At 40.4% G+C, this 21,162-nt stretch overlaps 1 protein-coding gene across 3 annotated transcripts; it reads right to left on the reverse strand.

Annotated features, from left to right (window-relative positions):
* Positions 1 to 255: 255 nt before the first annotated feature.
* KCTD18 (potassium channel tetramerization domain containing 18) lies at positions 256 to 16,083 on the reverse strand. Of its 3 annotated transcripts, none has more exons than XM_077830569.1 (7): positions 15,990 to 16,083; positions 14,176 to 14,378; positions 11,879 to 12,090; positions 9,957 to 10,150; positions 8,138 to 8,232; positions 7,725 to 7,824; positions 256 to 4,243 (listed from the first exon to the last, which is right to left on the reverse strand). In XM_077830569.1, exons 2-7 carry the CDS (start codon positions 14,330 to 14,332, stop codon positions 3,688 to 3,690), a joined length of 1,314 nt encoding a protein of 437 aa, XP_077686695.1. In that variant the 5' UTR covers positions 14,333 to 14,378; positions 15,990 to 16,083; the 3' UTR covers positions 256 to 3,687. The 3 variants fall into 3 exon arrangements, with proteins under 3 accessions (XP_077686695.1, XP_077686693.1, XP_077686694.1); XM_077830567.1 differs by having other exon boundaries at positions 7,725 to 7,833; XM_077830568.1 differs by lacking the exon at positions 15,990 to 16,083 and adding an exon at positions 15,193 to 15,561 and having other exon boundaries at positions 7,725 to 7,833.
* Positions 16,084 to 21,162: the final 5,079 nt, after the last annotated feature.

The raw sequence follows: 21,162 nt of genomic DNA on the forward strand, positions 1-21,162 counted from the left end.
GTTTCCCTTCAAGTAACATCATATTTGTTTATAAAAATGACTATTTGCACTGCATGTTGTGGAAGAACTTTCTAAGCTATTTTAACAGTTAGATGAGCCCAATACCAGTTACTAACTGTAATATTTCTGTGGCTCTTAGCTGAATAACTTTTTAGCACTATCAATACTCTCTCTTCCTAGACATTCAAAATGAACATGTGCCTATCATATGAAATAACATTGATTTGTTTCAATTAAGTACAAATGAATTCTCCATATTCTGAAGCAGTTTATTGCATTACAGCTGTATGACTCACATGTACTGTTGGTGGTAACGGGCTTCTGTCTCACAGCCCCATGCTCAGTCACATGTGAATGATTTTCGAGGCATGATCATGGAATGGTACTCTTCTGCATACTTAACACTTGCACTGCCAAACACTGAGTTGTTTGAAAACACAAAATTCTGCTTATACAGAGGGCTGAAAGAGTGACAATGTTAATAGGCAATACATTTCATACATGAGATCATGGCCATTGGACGCTAGTAGTCAGCACAATGGATTGCGACACTGAAGTTACTTTCTGAATTCAAGTATCGGGGGTAGCCATGTTAGTCTGTAGCCACAAAAATAACAAGGATTCCGGTAGCACCTTAAAGACTAAACAGATTTATTTGGGGATAAGCTTTCGTGGGTAAAAAACCACTTCTTAAGATCCACGGAGAAGCATCTCTGAATTCAGTTTCTTTTATAGATTTAACTTGGTACATTTTTCAAAGTACCCTGGTTATTAAGCACAATTTGATCGAACACGTAAAATCCCAAATGAAGAACCAAGTCTCATGTTTAATACAACTTCCTCAAATCTTTCATGTTACCTGTATCTGCGTAAGAGTTTGAATGCAGATGTAGAATGCCATACAGGACTTCCTTTGCGGAAATAGACAATTGTGATTTAATGTAACAAATTTTCAAGAGATTAGGCCCCATGCTGCATTTTTGGAGGGGGAACCAGGGGAATGTAAAAAATCTGCACAAAAACCTTTAACTTGCAAAGATTCCACCCAATGTTCCCTCCTCTCCAAAACACCTACTGTGTGACCCATGCCATGAAACTTCTCACTGACCTGGGAAGTTTCTTTTGGTTTCAGGTTACCTGCGTGCTCACAGGCAGGAGCTAAGTGCCATTGCTGCTCCTCACTAAAAATCTCTTTTGATAGTTATAGGTTGGAGCTATTTAATACATAAGACATTTGAAAGTTAACAATTCTATCCAAGCACAAAATTATACACACATTGGTTATGTGAAAGAGTGCAATATCTAGCTTTACAGATGTAAAAAATGGATCAGAATAGATATTTGTCTCCAACTAAAGGAAAGCATGTTTGTGCCCACTCCATTAATGACGGGCTTGATCCAACTTCCAGTTATGTCAACAGGGAATTTGATCAATCCCTTTATAAAGAAATCCTGTTTTACTTCCTCACCACCCGCAGTCTGCTCGACTGTTTCATCTACCAGTTGAATCATGTCAAAAAATTAAATTGTAAACTCTGATGCGGGGCCTGTTTTTACTACAAGTACATACAATGTCTAGCACAATGGAGGTCCTGACCAGTGCCTCTAAAGGCTATTGTAATTTTTATTTATTTATTTAATTCTCCTCCATCACCCTCAGGTTGAGTTTCTGCCATTTATTTCAGTCTTGTGCTGGACTGTTCTGGCTTCTGAGTGACATGTTATGGATTTGGCACTAATACTTATTTAATAATAATAATATTGCAAAAAATTACTTTACTACCAAGGAAGATTACCTAGAGTAAATAGGGAACTGATGCCATCACAGAAAATTGCACAAGATTTTTTCTGAAAAGTGTGTGTGTGTGTGTGTGTAAAATAATTCCAGACTATTGCTGATCTTTAGTGCATGTTTTTAAATCTTTTAAAATCATCAAACATTGAAGAGCAGGTAGGAAGGAAATATTAAGTCTTAGGAAACTCATTTTAGAAAGATAAAAAGTCCATTACAAATAGCGCCATTATAAAACAATGAAGTAATGAGTAAACAAAATTGAATATGTATGAAAAAATTGATTTTTCATTCAAACTCTCTTCTAAAAACATTTCAGACTCTAAGGCCAATGGACACAAAGGACTACACAATGTTAGCATTTTTCCATAATGTTTGTTCTTTTCTACATAATCAACCTTTCATTTAAAAAAAAAAATCCAAGTTTCTATCTTGGCCATTAAAGATGCAAACTGGCCTTCAAAATGTAAGTTGATGGCCAGAAAACTGCAGTTTTGCCGACTTTCATGATATTTGGTGTTTTTCTTAGCACCTCCGCTACAGGAGGCACGTTATTACATGAGAATCTCACTTTTTAAAAAAAGATTAATAAAAGCTAAGTTCTAGCCCTCATGGTTGCAGAGTAAAGCTTGAAAAGTCTCATGATTTAAGTCCACCATGTGATTTTTGCACACTTGGGGTTGGCAATGTTAAAACTCTTTTTAGTCAAGCAAGACCAGCAAAGATATGCACTATATAAATCTCAGATAAAGCAACATTGGTCTAAACACCCAAGAAGAATCAAGGTACTTCTTCAAGACATTGGCACAAATTCTGCTTTGCTACACAAGTGTAGCTCTGCAGTACTCACTGATTTCACTGGTGTTACTACAAATGTACACTGGTGCAACTGAAAGCAGTATTCAGCCCGTAATTTTGTTGTTTACCCATTTTTCAAACTCTGTTTTGTTGTCTGGGCTTGAAAGAGGCTGAACTTACCCTGCTCGTATGTTGGAGTCCTGCATATATGAAGGGAGTGAGGGGAGAACAAAGCAATCACAGCTGTGTGTCTGGCATAAGAGCCTTACTACAATTGTAGGACAGGACAGACCGTAACGGTGCAATGCCAGGCTGTTTCCAATTTCTAAGGAATACGATGTAAGCCTAGCTCGCCCATTCAATTCTCCACTGGAGAACACTCCCCCTTGGGAATGTAATACATGTATGTCTCAATTCTATTTCCCCTTACGTTTCCTAGTCCCTCCTCTGTGGCAGGTGGGAGGATGGCTCCTTTCATTGCTGTTAAACTGCTCTTCCTATATTCTCCCCAAAAAGCACTTTGAAGCCAGCAACCCTGCTCCTTACTCTTGGTAATTCAGATATCTTTGCAATGTCCAGTATTTCACATACGTGGAGAGTAGACGACTGAGTCGGGATCTAAGACTGGATCTCCGACATTATTAATTAACATGACCTATTTTTTCCAATTTGAAAATATAAATTTAGGAACCTAACCTTGGTCTCAAATTTTTTAAAAACTTGACCTTTATCAATAACGGAATCAGCTAGGTTTGGTTTGCTTGTATATGTGTATATTCTATTTTTAAAAGACAGTAACATCATGGCAGCTTGATTTAAGTAAATATCTGAGAGATGGTCAACATGTATTGCAAAAATGTTTTTCAAAATCCACACACCCTGCCTCCATCCCAAAAAAAATTAAAAGTAAAGTGAGAAAACTCATAACTTACTACAAATTTCAAAACCTTTTGTCCATGTACATTTTACTATTTTTCTCCACAATTTCTTACCAGCTCTAGTAATAAATTATAATCCACGATGTACGTTTGTCCCTTGACACCAGGGTCAGAAACTTTTCGTTTAGCAGATTATGCCAGGAAATCTCTGCTAAAGAGTTAAACATTATCATCCAGTTTGTCATTCTCCAAATTATTCTTGATCTTACTATTCACTGTTGATATATCGGATTCTTTCTCTCTTAGCGATGTAGAAGTAGTAGGAATTTCAACAGCAGGAACTTCCTGTTCATCTGTTTTACTCAGTGAGGAAGATGACTGAGATGGTGACACAATACACAATGGAGTCCGCTTCAGTTTTACCACACGAGTGGTCATGGGTTTCTTAGACGTTGAGATGTTGAATGTAGTTTGATATGCTGCCCCATTTTCAGGACCTTCAGTTCCATAAGATGCCTGAGAACTTGTAGGCAATGATGTGCATACTGCAAGTTCAGTTTTTGGCACTACTTTGCGCTGTACCGAACTATCACTGCTGGGTCGTTTAAGAGTTACCACAGAATGTGAAGACGTGTTACAGGCAGCTACCTTTAATGAAGCAGAGTTCTTGACTTTGATGTGGGTACTTGTTGAGGGACCAGAAAATCTAATTGGTTTAGGACCAGCTTTAAAGTTTGGACCATCTTCCTCCTCTTCAGTAAAGTCTATTAATCGTCTGTAAAACAAAGAACTGTCTCGTAAACGAGCAATCTAGGTATTTTAGTTATTCTATGCATCACACATAATTAAGCTGTAAGTATGAAATGGCTTGTCTCGAACATTCATCCACAAATTTGATATTTTGTTTATTCCAAGGTCAGTTGTAGTTACTCATTTATGCTATTCAAAGTTCTTAGCAGTCATCATTTCCTATCAGTCATACCCCCACATATTTTAACCTGGCATGAAAGGTTTTTAAGACAGTACTATAAGAATATTTTAAAAGGAGATGACATACAGAAAGTGTTACATTAAAATGCATGAGAGACTAGCGAAGAAGAGTGGGGGAAGTTGAAAATACTCAAATAAATTAGGGTATGGCCAAAGGTCTCCTGTGATACCCAGTAAGAAGACCCCAATATATTAAAAAATGCAAGACCTCAGGTACACAGGAGCACTGACAAGATTATCAAATTAAAGCATGTAAAACAGCTATACGAAAAGCAAAGATCCCAAATGAAAAGAAGATTCCACTAAAGACTTTCAAGAGAACAAATGAAGGGTAAGTGAAGGAAAGACAATAGGATCTCACCAAAAAAAGGGCACTTTTATGTTCTTGGCAGAAGTAGCTAGCATTTCTACAATGTTCAACAAACACTTTCTCTCAGTCTGTGTGGCAATGGAAAATGAACAGATGCCAGGAAGATTTAAATTCATCAGGGATATAATAAAAATAAAACTGGTGGAAATCCAGGTCACACTGAAACAGCAGATCAAGAAATTAGAACATGTAAGGGTTGACAAAACAAGGGCTATATTGAATCCAAGCCAAAAGTAGGTCAAAGAGAGAATTAGCAAATGTACATATAAACCTCTCGGGGCGGAGGGTTAAAAAGAGGAGCACAGAGATTGCAGTGAAGCCTATATAATTTTGTCAATACTTTTAAAAGGTATTAAGGCAAAAGCCAGGAAACTATTAATCTGTAATGCTGACTGCCACAGTGAAAAAGATACGGAAATTGTTACTCATTGATAAAAGGAGAAAGCCTAGAAAACTGAGTATGAAACAAACTATAAGTATTTGCCATAGGGAGAACTTTGGGCAGTTGACAAAGGAAAGCTGTAGATATAATTGACCTGAAGTTCAGGAAAGATTTCTGTAGTGATCACCCAGAGACACTCAACTAGAAAGCCAGTACTATAAATAGAATGTGAAGTTTGTGAACTGCCTGAGTAGTGAAAGAACAGATTTAGATATATGACGAAACAATGGATGATCTTGTGAGTACTTAATGCTTTGGAATAAAAGCAATTGTGGAGTGCCCCATGGATTCACACTGGAAGAATTAACAGTATCAGAGGTAGTTATTCACTAATTTTGTAAAACTGAGAAGTCAATATGAAGGATAAAGGCAATACTATTCAGATTGATTTGCAAACCCAGTGTAAGGTAAAGAGACAAAGTACAGTTTTAAAGACAGACACACGAGAGGGGAATGTATCCTCAATGTCCATATAATACATACCAGAACAAAAGGAGGAAGGGGGAGGAAATGAAAACTAACGACCTAAAATCTTCAACCCTCATTTCTTATCAGCAGTAATTAAGAGGAAATATTCCCATAGGAATAACTAGGATTATCTAATGTAAACTAAAATAAATTATACAGTGCTTCATCAGAATAATGGGGTAGATCAAGGGTTTTAACTGGGTGTCTGAATCAAGTGCTTTCCTTGCACCAAAATCCCACTGAGCAGGAATCTCACATTTGTTCTTCTGCGTATTGACTGCACCTGTGAAGATGCATCAGAGCACACTGAAATAGACTACAATTATACCATTCTACTGAGCTTCAAACTGCTCTACTTCTGCATCATGAGAGAGGGATGGAGGTAAGTCAAGGAGACAGTGAAGATACAAATACAAGGTAAGAGAATTTGGAAGTGTACAGGAGGGATTGGAGGCTTCTTGGCAATCTAATGGGAAAACAGATAACTCAACTGTGACAAAGAGACCCCTTGGAAAGGATACTTTGTTTTTTATGAACAACTCTCACCTCAGACCTGACAAACTCATTATGCCAAATATCTTGCCTGATGTTTACCCATAAAGAGTAACATGTAAGGTATCTACAGAAAGCTTCTAACTTTTCAAGATTCATAATCATTGTGAGATGTATCTATGGGTAATATTTAAGAAACAATGTATCAATTCTGAAAGTATGGTTTATAGACTTGGAAAATGGTAAAGATTAGTCATCGGGATGTCTCAGCAATTTGGGCAAGAGGGAGTTACCCCACCCTGTCTGGCCGGTAATGCAATGCAAAATTCAATTGTTTAACCTTGTGCAATACTAAGACTTTGAATGGGAAACCAGCAAAGGCAATGAAAAACAGTCAAAACCATTTGAAGGGGAAAAAAAGAAACTTTACAAGACAGGGTTTACCCTATCTATGGATAGAAAACAAGTTTATTTTGAATATAACAGGGTAAGGGGAAGGACCTCCATTCACTGAGGGAAACCCCTTGTGGTGGGGGTAGGGTGTGGGGGGGCGGGCAGGGAGTGTTTTCATGAATATTTGCATCCTGGTTTGTCTGAAATCAGCCAGCTCTGCAAAAGACCAAACTTTTGGGAGAAAATCTTCTTTATTACATAGGAAAGGTAACCATTGATAAGTGTACACCCAAGTTTGCGTTTTATGTTTTGTTAGTGTTGTAACCACTTGTTTCTACCACTCTCTCTCATTTCTAGTTAAGTCTTTATTCAGTAAACCTAATTTTGTTTTGTTAAAAGTACTCACAAGTGCTGTGTCGTTTATAGGTTTGGTGGTCTAAAGTAAACTGGCAAAACTGGGGTACACTGGTCCATTTTAAAGTGTGTGTTTGTGGGGTAGGAGAAGGACTGTAGAAAGAGAAAGATCTTCCCACAGGCCAAAATTAAGTTAAATTTCTTCTATTGAGGTCAGATTTGCAGTTCTCTTCCCCCTGATAAAAACCAGATTTTATAGAAATGAAGAAGGTGTAATGACGAGACAGTGAAGAATGAAAGACAGAAACTTGAAGTTCATAATTATTTCAAAAGCTTACTTAAACGGGATCTAAAATTTTTAAGAAAGAGACTGAGGGCTTGTCTTCACTACCGGGGTAAGTCGACAAAAGTTCCGCTACTCCAGCTACGTGAATATGCTACTCCAGCAACGTAGATTAGGCTGACTTACCCCGGGGTCTTCACTGCGCTGCCTCGACGGGAGAAACTCTCTGGTCAACTTACCTTACTCTTCTCGGAAAGCTGGAGTACTGGGGTCAACCAGAGAGCGCTCTGCCATTGATTTAGTGGGTCTACACTAGAGTCACTAAATCGACCCCTGCTGCATCGATTGCAGCAGCGTTGATCTCCCCGTAGTGAAGACAAGCCTGAAGTTGTTTTCTCTTATAAAAGCAACAGTGCATTCTACGGTGCATCTCAAGTAATCAGAGTTTGAATCAGTGAATATACCTTTTACGAACTGGAGACATATGATGGAGACTTCCTCTCAAAGGGCGTTCTTCAAGAGTCCAACATTCTATCAACTGGGGCATTCTCCAATAGCTGAAACCTGAAGTTCCTAAGACAAGATACTTAACAACATCTGAGGGAACATACTCAATACATGTGTATATATGTAAATGCTAAGAATTATTATTATATTCAAAACCTCTGCTTTAGAATTATGACTGACAGGTATCTGTGCTTCAATACTATGTGTCTTTTAGGCATTCCACCATAGTGCCTTATGTTGGCCAGTCTATCGCACCTTTGAGATAGTAGCTCATGGGATGTGAAGCTCAGTACTCCTCGAAATTCATCTCCATTCAACATTCCCACAGAGATATAACTACTAAAATGGAAGAAAAGAATTAATACTGTACCTTTCCCTTCCCAGACATCAAAAGCATCCATCATCTTTTTCAGTTCACTCACTGAATAATAACTCCAGATGTATTGAACATTACTTCCAGCCTCTCTAGAAATATTTTAAAAGTAAAAATTAGGTAGTTAATTTAGTTAATACTTTATAGATGACATATGTTGTACAAAACCCTCAAAACAATATTTCACTCCCTTCCTTTACCCAGAAAGAATCAAGGATTTCTTAGCAGGCTTTTTGCAAAGCAGATATGAAAATGTTATACTTTAACATCCTTTTCATTTCTATAAAACTCAGTACTCCTCTGATCCACCTGTCTTCTGCAAAAAATACCCACTGATGAAAATGGGCATCAGTAATGCATGCTGCTGAACTGATGCTGAACATGGTTTTCATGCAATGGCTGACGTGGACAAATGGTTTATCAGTTTCAGAAACTTGAGCTGAACAAAATTTGTCCGTGCTTATACTGGTAGCTGAAAAGTGTCCAACTCCAGCTTAACTGCACCTGCTGCTGACATGAATTGTCAGCAACTGGTATTTATTGTATAGACATGCCTAATGACTTCTGACTCCAACGATTTCTGAAGGTAATTGATTGACTGTTAGGACTACTTTCCCCAGCTTTTTTTTTTCCCAGTATTTTTTTACAATATGATCAGGTTTTGTTCCCACATTTACTACTTTGTTGTTGTTTTTGCCTTCATCTCATCCTGTGGCTGTTTCACAAAAGAAAAGTTACAGAATTCATGACTTAGGCCTGATCCTGCAACTCTCAATGACATGAGTAATTACTATTTAGAGTGACAACATGCTGGGGAACAGACAGTTAAATCCATACATGCCCAAGTACTTAGGAAAAGTTAAACTTATTCTAACAAAAAGTTTAGGAAAACCTGTATTTTACAAGAATTAAATGATCTGTATTAAATTTTACCTTCAGCTTTTTCTACAGTATATTTAAATTTATTCTTTACTTATATATGACAAACCTAAAACTTTTATTTTAAGCAAAAAATCAAAAGATGTGTAGTGTTACAAAACAAACGCCCTTTGGGTGTACCCTGAGGTACAAGGTTAAAAGCAGAGTGCTTCCAGCCACCCAAAAAAAATGTAGATGTACTAGTAACTAGCATTATTCTTCTTCTTAAAATGCACTACGGTTGTGGTATTGAAGCACATGCTTATAGAACCGTAGAACTGGAAGGAACTTCAAGAGGTCTTCTACTCCAGTCCCTTGATCTAATACTTAGTTCTGCCTTGAGTGCGATCTTGATATGTGATTGTCTAACCTGCTCTTAAAAACCTCCAGTGACGGAGATTCCACAATGGATTCTATGTCCTTTGATAAGTCTGGGCATAAATTAGGCAGTTTCCTTTTGCCTTCATTTCTTCATTCCCCTGTTGTCTATCTCTTCCTCCTGTCTTGTCAGATAAGATTTTAAAATGTGACTCCATTAATAACTAACAAATGTTGCATTTGTTTTCTGATCTAAGTATTAATATATACAATTTTTCTTCACTATTTAAAGCAAGTATCTGCCTAAATGAAAACGTAATTTTAAAAGGGAAAGATGTTTTTAAAACAGTTCTTAAAACAAATTGAGGATTTATAGTAACTGTAAACTGGCCACCTTTTGTGGGCTCTCTCTAATTATTGTACTCCCTGCTTAATTTTAGATCTTTACTTTACTAATTTCCAGTAGCAACAACAATGTATTAACTAGATGCTTTCTAAACAGAAAAGAAATTAGGATCCAGCCCTGAGGAACTGACAGTCTCATTTCAGTATGCTCTCTGATGTCCAACAATCATCTTACCTTTTGTACATATTTTTATTATTTATTCTTCCTCCCAGTTCCTTGTCAAGTACGTCAGTCCCATCAGCTTTTGTGGCAAACACACCTATAATCCTACTCTCACAGCTTGCTCCAGATGTGTTGAGGTAGTGCAGAACCCAAACAGTAGGCTTGGTGCAGGCTAAACCATAAGAATCACAGAAGTCTATCAAAGCCTGGGGAAAAAAATATAAAATGTAGGACTTCATGTTGTTATACTAAGAATTTTTTTTAAATGACTACATTTTGTCACATTTAAGTTTATTTGGCTTTAATAATGAACTCTACTAAGTAAATCAATGGTGCAGCTTCATCTAGAAGAGTGTATGCAGTACTAGTCTTCCTACCTCAGAGAATATTGGAAATTGGAGGAAATTCAGAGAACAGCAACAAGAAGATTAGAGGCATGGAAGCAAAATTGAAAAGACTAATTGTTTATTTTAGATAGGAGCTGAATAAAAGGAGATATGATAAAAGTATATAAAATAATGGTCTAGAGAAAACAGATCGGGAGCTTCTGTTCATGGTGTCTAGAGATTCTCACATTTAAATGTGATAGGTAACTTGAGCTAATTAGCAATCAAGCATCGTAAAAAATATCCTCTAGACAAATCCTAAAACAGTGACAGGTTTCAGAGTAGCAGCCGTGTTAGTCTCTATCCGCAAAAAGAAAAGGAGTACTTGTGGCACCTTAGAGACTAACAAATTTATTTGAGCATAAGCTTTCGTGAACAGTGAGTGCTGCACTGTGTTCCTTCTGTGCCTCAGTGAAATAAACAAAATTCTAACTGCCCTCAGTTTCCATAGATTCTAAGGCCAGAAGGGACCTCTGTGATCATCTAGTCTGACTTTATGTATAACACAGGCCATAGAACTTCCCCCAAAATATTTCCTAGAACATCTTTTAGAAAAACATCCAATCCTGATTTAAAAATTGTCCATGATGGAGAATCCACCATGACCCTTGGTAAACTGTTCCAATACCTTATTGCTCTCACCATTAAAAATATATGTCTTCTTTCCAGGCTGAATTTGTCTAGGTTCATCTTTTAGCCAGTGGATCATGTTATATCTTCCTCTGCTAGATTGAAGAGCCCATTATTAAATATTTATTACCCATATAGGTACTTATAGATTGTAATCAAGTCATCCCTTAACCATCTCTTGTTAAGCTAAATAGATTGAGCTCCTTGAGTCTATCGTTATTAAACATATTTCTAATCCTTTGATTATTCTTGTGGCTTTTCTCTGAACCCTCTCCAATTTATCAACATCCTTCTTGAACTGGGGGCAACAGAACTGGACAGTGTTCCAGCAGCACATACCAGTGCCAAATACAGAGTTAAAATAACCTCTTTACTCCTGAGATGTCCCTGTTTATGCATCGCTGAACTGCATTATCTAAATAGAATTTAGCAGAGTGGCACTGCAATGGTTATGTGGGATGATAGAAGAAAATTAAAATACACAGTTTGTCTTTCAGATCTCAGGAAAAGTTTTCAAGACTGACACAAGAAACATCTTGTAAAGTGATCAAATTAAATATGAAGTCACTGAAACACAAACATGGAACCTCACAATGCCAATTTTACAAAGTCACTTTTCAGAGAAGACCTGCATTTGAAACTGAAGGTCAAATTTAGAGTACTGCTTTACAGAAAGTGTTGACAATTAACTTACAAAAATACAAACCCATGAAAATAGAGGGTGCAGAATGAAGAGAAATGCTGGTGTATCCTTCATTACCATGACTCTAATAGCAACTCTAATAAGTACCAAGTGATTTCTTCCTCTAAAACTCTGAGTTGATTGATGACATATACAGGTTATTCAAATATTATTTGGTACCAACTGAACAATATGAATTATGGAATACTTTTAGAAACATAAGAAAATGCCAAGACCTTTTTAAGTTCTATATTTGACCTTAAAGAATATGTCTCAATTTCATTGGCTAAGTGGTCAGACAGACTGTAAGGATAAGGGATGCCAAAGTAATCTGCCTCTTCCTGCAATGCAATTCGTGTTTGTTCATCTTTAGGAATCCGAACTTCTCCATGAAGATAATCTAAAAGATACTCAAAGAGGTTTCCATCTCGATCAATAAGGCAAGCCCCTGAAAATAAAATAAAATATTTTAAAATACTGTCTGTAATTTAAGGCAGAATTTTTGTCATATTTACCAAATTATCAAGTGGTGTATATATGAGACTTCCTTAACAGTTATTTAAAACAGGTATCTTGCTTGGGAGTGGTATCCTTTTCCCAGCAATATGTCATCACTTCTTTTAAAACTGCTTCTTTGCTTCTCTACTATATTTCTTAATTTGAAGATGAACAAACTAAACTCCCAATCCTACAATCCTGGGGTGGAGTCCTATGATAGCTGGAGTCCTAATGAGAAATCTGGAGTCAGTCTGTGCAGATCACTTTAAAGAAAAAGAGCCTCAACTGATTGTACCAAATATAACCTCATGAAAAATGTACTCTATTTAAATGAGAAAATCACACTAACTCTAGATGCATCTAATCTTGATCTTAGGGAGTCAATGTCAAGTTGAAATCCAGTCTGCCTCAAAAAGAGTTTGGTCATTTTGTCTGCAGTACTGCACTTGTCCCTAAGTTTCCCTTTTTGGCTTTTACAATATTCTTCTTATTTGTTTTTTCTAAGATCCACACAAGCAAAAGGAGAAACTGACTGTACAAGGCCAACAATTAAACTGATTATATACAAAGTGCTGTTTTTCTCTGTCTTTCAGCTACAGTAATCTTTCATGTAAAAACAGATAAAACATTTCAAACAGAAGTGATTTTTTAAGTTGACTATGTCCCTTCATAAAAGTGAACACACAGTAATGAGTCTAATTCTGCCTCCAATTACAGCAGTGCAATCCCACTCTTTGCAGTGAGGCTGCACAGCTATGTCTTAATGCAGAATTTAATCCACTGCAAATAGTTTAAATCAATCTTTCATATCTAACTTCACTGCTAGTTAAAAAATGCAGTCTTCTTTACCGGCAATGACGCATTCTGGAAGTTATTTTGCACCCTTAATCAATCCCTTCGAACAATGTTTATGGTATGAAGGCTCATTAACCATATCAGAAAATCATTCGTTAGCATTTAACTTTAAAGTTTTCCATTGCCTTATTAAAATTAGTGATAACACTTAATTTACACCAACTTTTGAATATAATGTTTTCGTGAACTCTTTAATTCTCAACTTCACTTTCCTATAAAGTCCAGAGATACGTCTGCACTGCAACAAAACGCTTGAGGCGGGCCCAGGTCAATTGTCTGAATCGTGGAGCTTGAGCTGCAGGGCTATAAAATTGCAGTGTAGATATGGGGTTCAGGATGGAGCCTGAGCTCTGAGATCCTGCAATGAGGTGAAAAAGTCCCAGAGCCTGGACTTCAACCTAAGCTTGAATGACTACACTGCATTTTTATTTTGAAATACAAGGAGGCGGCTAGTAAAACTTCAATCAATCATAAAAGACTTTGTCCCTAAAAACTAAACACAATTTTTAAAGAAAAAAAGTGTTCTCTAATTTTGTGGTGTCCCTAACTGAAGGCTAGAGGCTTGATTTTTTCAGAAGTACCTACCACCCACAAATCCCACTAAATTAATAAAAAGAAAAGGAGTACTTGTGGCACCTTAGAGACTAACCAATTTATTTGAGCATAAGCTTTTGTGAGTTACAGCTCACGAAAGCTTATGCTCAAATAAATTGGTTAGTCTCTAAGGTGCCACAAGTACTCCTTTTCTTTTTGCGAATACAGACTAACATGGCTGCTACTCTGAAACCACTAAATTAACAGAATCTGGAGGTGTTCACCACCTTTGCAATTCAGGCCGTAGGACTGTATCCAAATATCAGCTTTATAATTTATCACTACTCCATCCTCTTACAGTGTCTCTGATTCTGGAGACTTGACTCAGATTACCTGAGAAGTATTCTTGTCCCTTTCTATGTATTACTTTTATTTATTTTTCCTATTTGTAACCAGAGCTTTCATAGGTGTATCTCAAGATTGAAAGAATATATTATGGCAGTTTCTGCCTATTAGCTACAGTAACTAATACAGTACCTCTGTAACTTGAATACTGCATAACATAAAGTATTTAAACTGACAATTTAAACTGATTCTAAAGCCCACCTGAGCAGATGTTAGATATTTACAACTTAGATTTATTTACCAGACTCATCTATTTTTAGAGGAAAACGTCCACTGAACATGGATGCTAGCATTGAATCCTTAAAGCGGCATAAAGATTTGCGTCTGGCTGTGTACACACAACCTCCCACATTAAGTCGAAGAATATCTAGCACCTCTTCAGTCTTGCCGTCTTCCATTGCATTTGCAAATTTCAATATTAAGATAGTTATGTTCTATTAAATCCTGTAATAAATGTGCAGAAATAAAAATAGTTAATTCTAATACAAAGAAAGCATATTTCATACAACACATTTAAGTAAATATTTCTGTTTAACTTGGGCATCTTGATGTAACACAATAAAACAAAGCCAAAAAATACCATACATCTATCTTGAAAATTATCCTGAAAATTTACTAGTGCCCAAAAGCAAATCATCTGCCCTTATGATGATGTTAAAAAAACCCTGTGTATCTCACTAACTCAGAAAAAAAAACAAAAAATACCAAACACACACACAACTACTCTCCCTAAGAAAATGCGTACATAGCATTTTGCCTGGCCACTCTATCATGTGAAAGTAGTGGTGGAAGACTATGGAATAAAAATCTTAGGTATTTTTGGAAACATTTAAAAATTGGACATTGGTGAAAAACTGCATAGTTCAAAGGACTAGTAATGGGATGTGGTGCCTTTTGCTTCTTCAAAAACCTGTTTTTAATTTGTGTTGCTGAATACAGGTCGGTGTTGTCAAAACGTGGTTTCACCTCTCCTACTGAGAGCGTGAGACTCCGGTGGGGTTCCCTGTGGATGCAAGCGTCTACTGGCATTGAGTTGACTGCAGATGAGGGCCCAGTATGATTTAGATTTTGGCATAAACATCGGAAGAGAAACTTCAATATTTGTTTTTAAAAGTATACATTTTGTATATTAATACTTCACACTCAACCCTTCTGAGGATCTTCCAGTCAGTAACAAGTATGAACGGATTAGGCCTTGCACGATCACTTGAGGAGGTAAAAGACATATTAGAATCCTTTTAATTACGGCAGCCATTACCAAAGCAAGATTGGCATCTGTTCCACGGGATTCCCAGGCTGCCAGTCTCCCTGGCTGGCGAGGCAGCTGCCTCCAAGAGGGGAATGTTTTAAAAAGGCCACGGCACGCCCAGCCTTTGCGATGGTATTTTATTCATGGAGTGAGTTGCGGAGGGTCCCAAGTGCTTTTTACCCGGTCAGCGCCTGTGCTGCCGGGCTACCCCCAGGGAGCGTAGTTTTCCCTTACACGGTGCAACGCCACATCTGACAGGCCGACCACCCACCCAGCATCGCACACAGATCCGTGAGTCCCCGGCTGCCTTCACACCCCGAACGCGGCTGGCTTAAAAGCAGCCCCAGGGAGCGGCGGGAGCCGCCGGTGAGCGGTGCCTGCCCTCGGGCGCCCCCTCCCGCGTTCCACCCCCACCGGGCAGTCGGGCGAAGCTCGGGGTCGCCCCTCGCTTCCCGCGGCCGGGCCGCCTGCCAGCGCCGCGCTCGGCCCAGACCGGCCGGCCTGACCCTGCACGTCCAGCGGGCCGCGGCGGCGGCGGCGCTGCCGGGCTCCCGAGGGGAGACGCCGGCCCGGCTCCCCGGGAGGAGGCGAAGCGCCTCCTGCGCTCGGGCCCGGCCGTGGCGAGGGCCGTATTTCACCTAACGGGCGCGCCGGACCGGTGAAGCGCAGGAGCAAGGGAGCGGGCGGGCTCTCCGCTCAGGCCCTCTCAGCGTAGCCCCCGGGAGAAGCCAGGCCGCGCCCGCGCTGAGCGGCCGCAGCGAGGGGCTGGGGGGCGCGAACCGGCGGGCGTGAAGAGGAGTCAGTACCTGCTCCGCCGCCTCAGGGGCCGGGATAGTAACCGAGCGCAGGCCCGCCGCCGCCGCCGCCACAACAGGGACTGTCCGTAGTCCACACAGCGCCGCCCTGCGGCCCCGCCGGCCGGGGAGCCCAGCGGCTGCGCCCCGGAGCCGGGCCTTGGGGCCAGGGAGTGAGAAGGGACCCCCCACCCTGCTCAGCAAACTGCCCCGTATCCCCCATGGCGGGCGGGGACCCGCACCGCGACTCCCTAGCAGCATCTCTGCCCCAATTGTGCTGGGCGTGACACTGCGTCGTGACCCCCCATCCGCTACCCCTCTAATCCCTACCTGGGGAGTGAGCTGAGGGGGGCTGGTCACGTTTCTCAGCGCTGGAGTTTCAGGCTAGCTGCAGACCCCAGCGGAGCGAGGCCCCTGTAGTGACACTCTGGTTATATGCTTGAGAACAGAAGAACGGCCAGAGTGAATCAGACCAATGGTCTGCCTGGCCCCCTGTCCTGTCTTCAGGCAGTGGCCAATGCCAGATGCTTCAAAGGGAAGGAGCAGAACAGGGCAATTGTAGTCTGTCCTTCCATCTGCAGACCCAGCAGATTCTGTGGTTTCTGCACTGATCAAAAAGGTGTCGCAAGACACAGAGATCTACAGCATCTGTCTCAGCTCTGGTCCCATTAGATTCCCTGCCCCCGTCCTTCCAGTGCCAAGTAGTATTTTCAGAACTACGATCCACCTACACAAAATTTGGTAGAGAGGTGGATCCTCACTAGATCTGATGCCACCAGCAGGTTTATTACTATAATTTTAAATGTTGGATTTAGGTAATTCTGAAAGTTTAATACGTTCTGTACACCAAACTGATTGTTGGTGGCAAGGAGCACACAAGCCTGATTCGGAGGGTCTGGAGGGGCAGCACCAGTTGGTCAGAAAACTGAGGGATGGAATTGCTGACTTGAGTGTACACAAACCTGATTCACATGGCTTGATTTGTTTGTGTGCGTGTCGGGTGGGGGAGGAGCGGGTCTGTCTGTAAGACTTATGAATTCTAGTTAATATTATGAAGTTGTTGTCATGAAATTTCCTAATCATAGGAAACCTGTTTCTATGTGTATCCATCCTGTTGGACAGGACCTACAGCAGGTACTCACAAGGCTGAGGACAATGGGAAACACTTAACTTTAAAACTATGTTCTAATGACAACATACTTATGCTAAGTAGGGAAGCAGTTTGGCCAACTTGGTGTTAAGGAGAATGTGGGTTACAAGTGGAAAGTTACTGAAGGTCGACAAAGAGACCGATGACAAAAACAAAAGATTCTAAAAGAAATCACTAGGGGAAGACCCACAGGACATTTGGGGAAGAGTATCCATGAAAGGGAGCTACCTGCCCGTCCCCTTCATTTCTCACATCATCATTCCAAAACTTGCGGCCATCGGGGGGCCAGCCCACCACTGGATCCCAAGGTACACACAGGTTTCAGAGTAACAGCCGTGTTAGTCTGTATTCGCAAAAAGAAAAGGAGACTTGTGGCACCTTAGAGCTGGTACACACAGCATTAGTATAGGGCAGTAAGAGTCACATGCAACATAACAACATGAATAAAGCCCCACTTTCATCACATCTCTCCCCCCTCCAAGACCAAACTGCACTGAGACACTTTAGCCAGTGGCCTGGGGAAGTTCCTGCCCCCCTCTCCGCAACAAATCATCGGCTCTGACCTTGGCTCTCCCATTCACGTGGATCACCTCCATGGTATAATCCTGAAGCTGGAGCCTCCACCTCAGGAGCTTGGCATTGGCCCCTTTCATCTGGTGTAGCCTCGTCAGGGGCGCGTGGTCGGTGTATACGGTGAAGCGTGGCCCAAGTAGATATTGCTGCAACTTTTTAAGGGCCCGTACCATGGCCAGGCGTTCCTTTTCTGTGGCTGCAGAGTTCTGCTTCCAGGGCAGCAGCTTTCTGCACATGTACACGATGGGATGTCTCTCCCCCTTTCACAGAGTCACTGGGCAATGCTCTGGAACTACTCCATACAAAGCCAGTCAGGACTCTGTGGGAGCATGCCTCCTCTCTTTCAGCATACTGTCTCCAGGGCAAACTCATCTTGACCTATATTCGTCTGAACTTCTGACAACATGGCAACCCTTCAGCACAACTCCTTTCACAAAAGAACAATTTCATATCTAGTGGGGTGATTGTTTTTAATTACTTGACTGTGTATTCATGCTGGTGATGGTCAAATGCACAGATCATTGCAGCATGTATGCAACTGACGTTTGCAAAATAATAAAATGTTAAACTATCTTCTCTGTTGACATTTTATGACTTTCAAAAACATATACTATATATACAAGTCAGAATGCATCAATTCTCCCCATGTAGAAATCTGTGTGGTATAAATCTGCTCCTTAAAATTATTTGAATTCTTTCATCCCAGGGACACAAGTGGTAAAAAAAATACATAATGTGACTTCTCTGCATAACCTCCTTCTGACCACATTGTAAATCATAGTCATCCATGTAGGTACCTCTCTAGCCTGTGTTACTATACTAATTGCTCATCCTGTTTTATGAATTATTCTCAACTTTTCACTATTGTCAGCTACTTGGAGTGATCAACAGGACATGATATTCACACCTTCCAACGGCATCTATTCCTCAGGTACAGTATGTATATAAAGACCTGGAAATAAACAATAAGTTAAGGTTTCATTTTCTCAGAGCATTCCATCTCCTGTGGTTTCACAGAAGGAAGATACCGATGGTTTGTGCTGTCTACATTTTAAATGTGCTTTCTAAATTGGAAGAAATGGTTAAAGCTGAGATTTGCCAATATTTTGGGGAGGCCTAGCCCTTTCCTACCACATTTACTTCCTCCATGCCTAGCAAACTTTAAATATTCCTAAACTATTTCTGTCTCTCAGATGAAGGAGAATATGAATGGGAAGTGCACTGGCTGACGAATTGGAGGTCTTTTCCATACCACTTTGGAATTGTGGATGATCTTCTTAAATTATAGAAATTAAGGTATGATAAAAAGCCTGTATGTATGTGGATCCAACGTGAGCTGACAGGGTTGTGAAACACATAATGTCAACAATGTTTAAGGTCTAACCCTTTCCTAATTTTCCTGTAACTTTTTTGCATCAATATCCGTCATTTTGCAATTTAATCTTCCTTCTGTGAAACCACAGGAGATGGAATGCTCTGTCAGATACTTCTTTGTAAAATGTATGAGAAAATGTAAGTGCACTGATATGACACACAGGATCACAACACAGACTGATGTACAAGCAGAAGGACATAAATAGACAAGACAGAGGTGCTACAGTTGTTACCTAAACACAAAATCTTACACAAGGTAAAGAACCTCCACAGGCTATGGCAAAGGTGATTCCAAGTTGCAGGAACAGTGTTTTTCATAGAATCATAGAATAACATAGTTGGAAGGGACCTCTGGAGGCCATCTAGTCCAACCCCCTGCCCAGAGCAGGACCAATCCCAACTAAATCATTCATGCTCATACTCACAGAGTAAAACATGCTCTTCAGGCTAGATTTGTTTTCATTTCAGGTCAAGGAAAAACACCAAAGAAAGGGGCTTAACCCAAAGAGGCACTAACCGCTTCCTGCAAGGTAGTGAGCACCCTGAACTCCCACTGAACTAGTGGGTGCTCAGCACTTCTCAGAATTGGGCCCAAAGACTGAACAAATAGACATTTTCCATGACAGAGAAAACATAGTGACTGTAACATGCTGCGTCTTAAGGACAAGATGGCAGCTGCATTAGGCAGGGAGAAAAATCTACTTTTAAAAGTGTAGTATTCAGAAAACAGCCTTTAATTTACATTGCTACGTGTAGATAGAATAGTTAGACATAATAGGCAAGATTCTGCCACCCCTACTCACACGGAGTAATACCTCACTCTACTAACACTGATTTCAATGGGGCTTGCTTGTGGGGTATTGGACTAGTCAACATAAGGGTGGCAGAATCTGGCCCAACATGAGAACAATGGGCCAGATTCTCAGCTCATGGAATGCAGCCTGGCACCATTGGCTGGCCCAGTATCATTAGGAGAAAACAGATAACTCAGAGTAGAAGTCAGTTCCGGTGATTGGTGTAAGAGAGTCAGAGACAGAGCCTGACAATAAAATTCATATATATATATATATGGAGAGAGAGATCAACACTCCGAGATCATCAGGAGCTCTGAGATGATAATAGAGAGCCTTTGACTAAGCCAGCCCTGATTACAGAATGGACCCCACCTGAGAGAAATTAGGTGATTCCAGGTTTAACTACTGAGTGGGCCCAGCTGAGGAAGGGCTGGAGGCAAGAGAATGCAGGGAGTCAAAAGGTGCCTGCAGGGTCTTAAGTGAGCATCCAGGGAACAGATTGGGAGACCTAGAAGGGAAGTAAAGAGGTGAGGAAGGAAATGGCATAGGGAAAATTGCAATATGGGTAGAGGATTTGATATAGCTGTTCAGTACAGGGCCCTGGGCTGTAACCCAGAATTGAGGTGGGGACTGGATTCCCCTACCAGCCCCAAGGAAGCGGTGTACAAGGGTAGCTGAGCCCAGCGAGGGGCCTGCAGGCTGAATGTGACCTTGCTGAAGAAGAGCTGTAGAGAGGGTGGAAGCTTTTTATTTCTGTTAAGATAGTTCTGAATGTTAGTGTGGATAGCTGACCCTGGAAGGAAGGGGCGAAAGACTGGGCCCTGGCTGGAGGGATGAGTTCTATGAAAGAAACCGCCCCAGAGTGACTGTTGACAAGGGCTGCTACCCCACAAGGACACTGTGAAGCTATGCCTGGCCATGAGGAAGTGCATAGTGGTGAGTAAACCCTGTTACAATGCTTTTTCTTACATTACTTTAACTGCAGTGTGTCTGAAATGACTCCATTTTTGTAGTTTTCCTTTTCCACTTGCTCTTTTCCTACACCTTGTGGCAGGCACTGTATCTCAGCCCTAGTCTACATCCAGCTGATGATAGCACCTTTGGCAAACAGTAAATGACTGACTGTCCTTGGCCACTTTTATATTGCATGAGTACATGTGCTGCCAGACCCTGATCTGCAGAAGGGATTCTTTCAGCAGCAAATTAACACGAAGTGATTTACTTTGTCCATATTGGATACAAGGTTAAGGGGGTGGGGGAGAATCACTCCAGGTTGCACTTGCTTTTGAAATTT

Source organism: Eretmochelys imbricata, chromosome 11, assembly GCF_965152235.1.
Source record: "Eretmochelys imbricata isolate rEreImb1 chromosome 11, rEreImb1.hap1, whole genome shotgun sequence".
NCBI lineage: Eukaryota > Metazoa > Chordata > Testudines > Cheloniidae > Eretmochelys > Eretmochelys imbricata.

What these genes read in the sequence shown, in the direction of transcription:
- KCTD18 (XM_077830567.1), bottom strand. Translation starts at nt 14,332, where the DNA reads ATGGAAGACGGCAAGACTGAAGAGGTGCTAGATATTCTTCGACTTAAT. An exon ending in TCTAAAAATAGATGAGTCTG is followed by an intron (nt 12,091 to 14,175) that starts GTAAATAAATCT and finishes TTTTATTTTCAG; the next exon opens with GGGCTTGCCTTATTGATCGA. An exon ending in CAAATATAGAACTTAAAAAG is followed by an intron (nt 10,151 to 11,878) that starts GTCTTGGCATTT and finishes TTTTTTCCCCAG; the next exon opens with GCTTTGATAGACTTCTGTGA.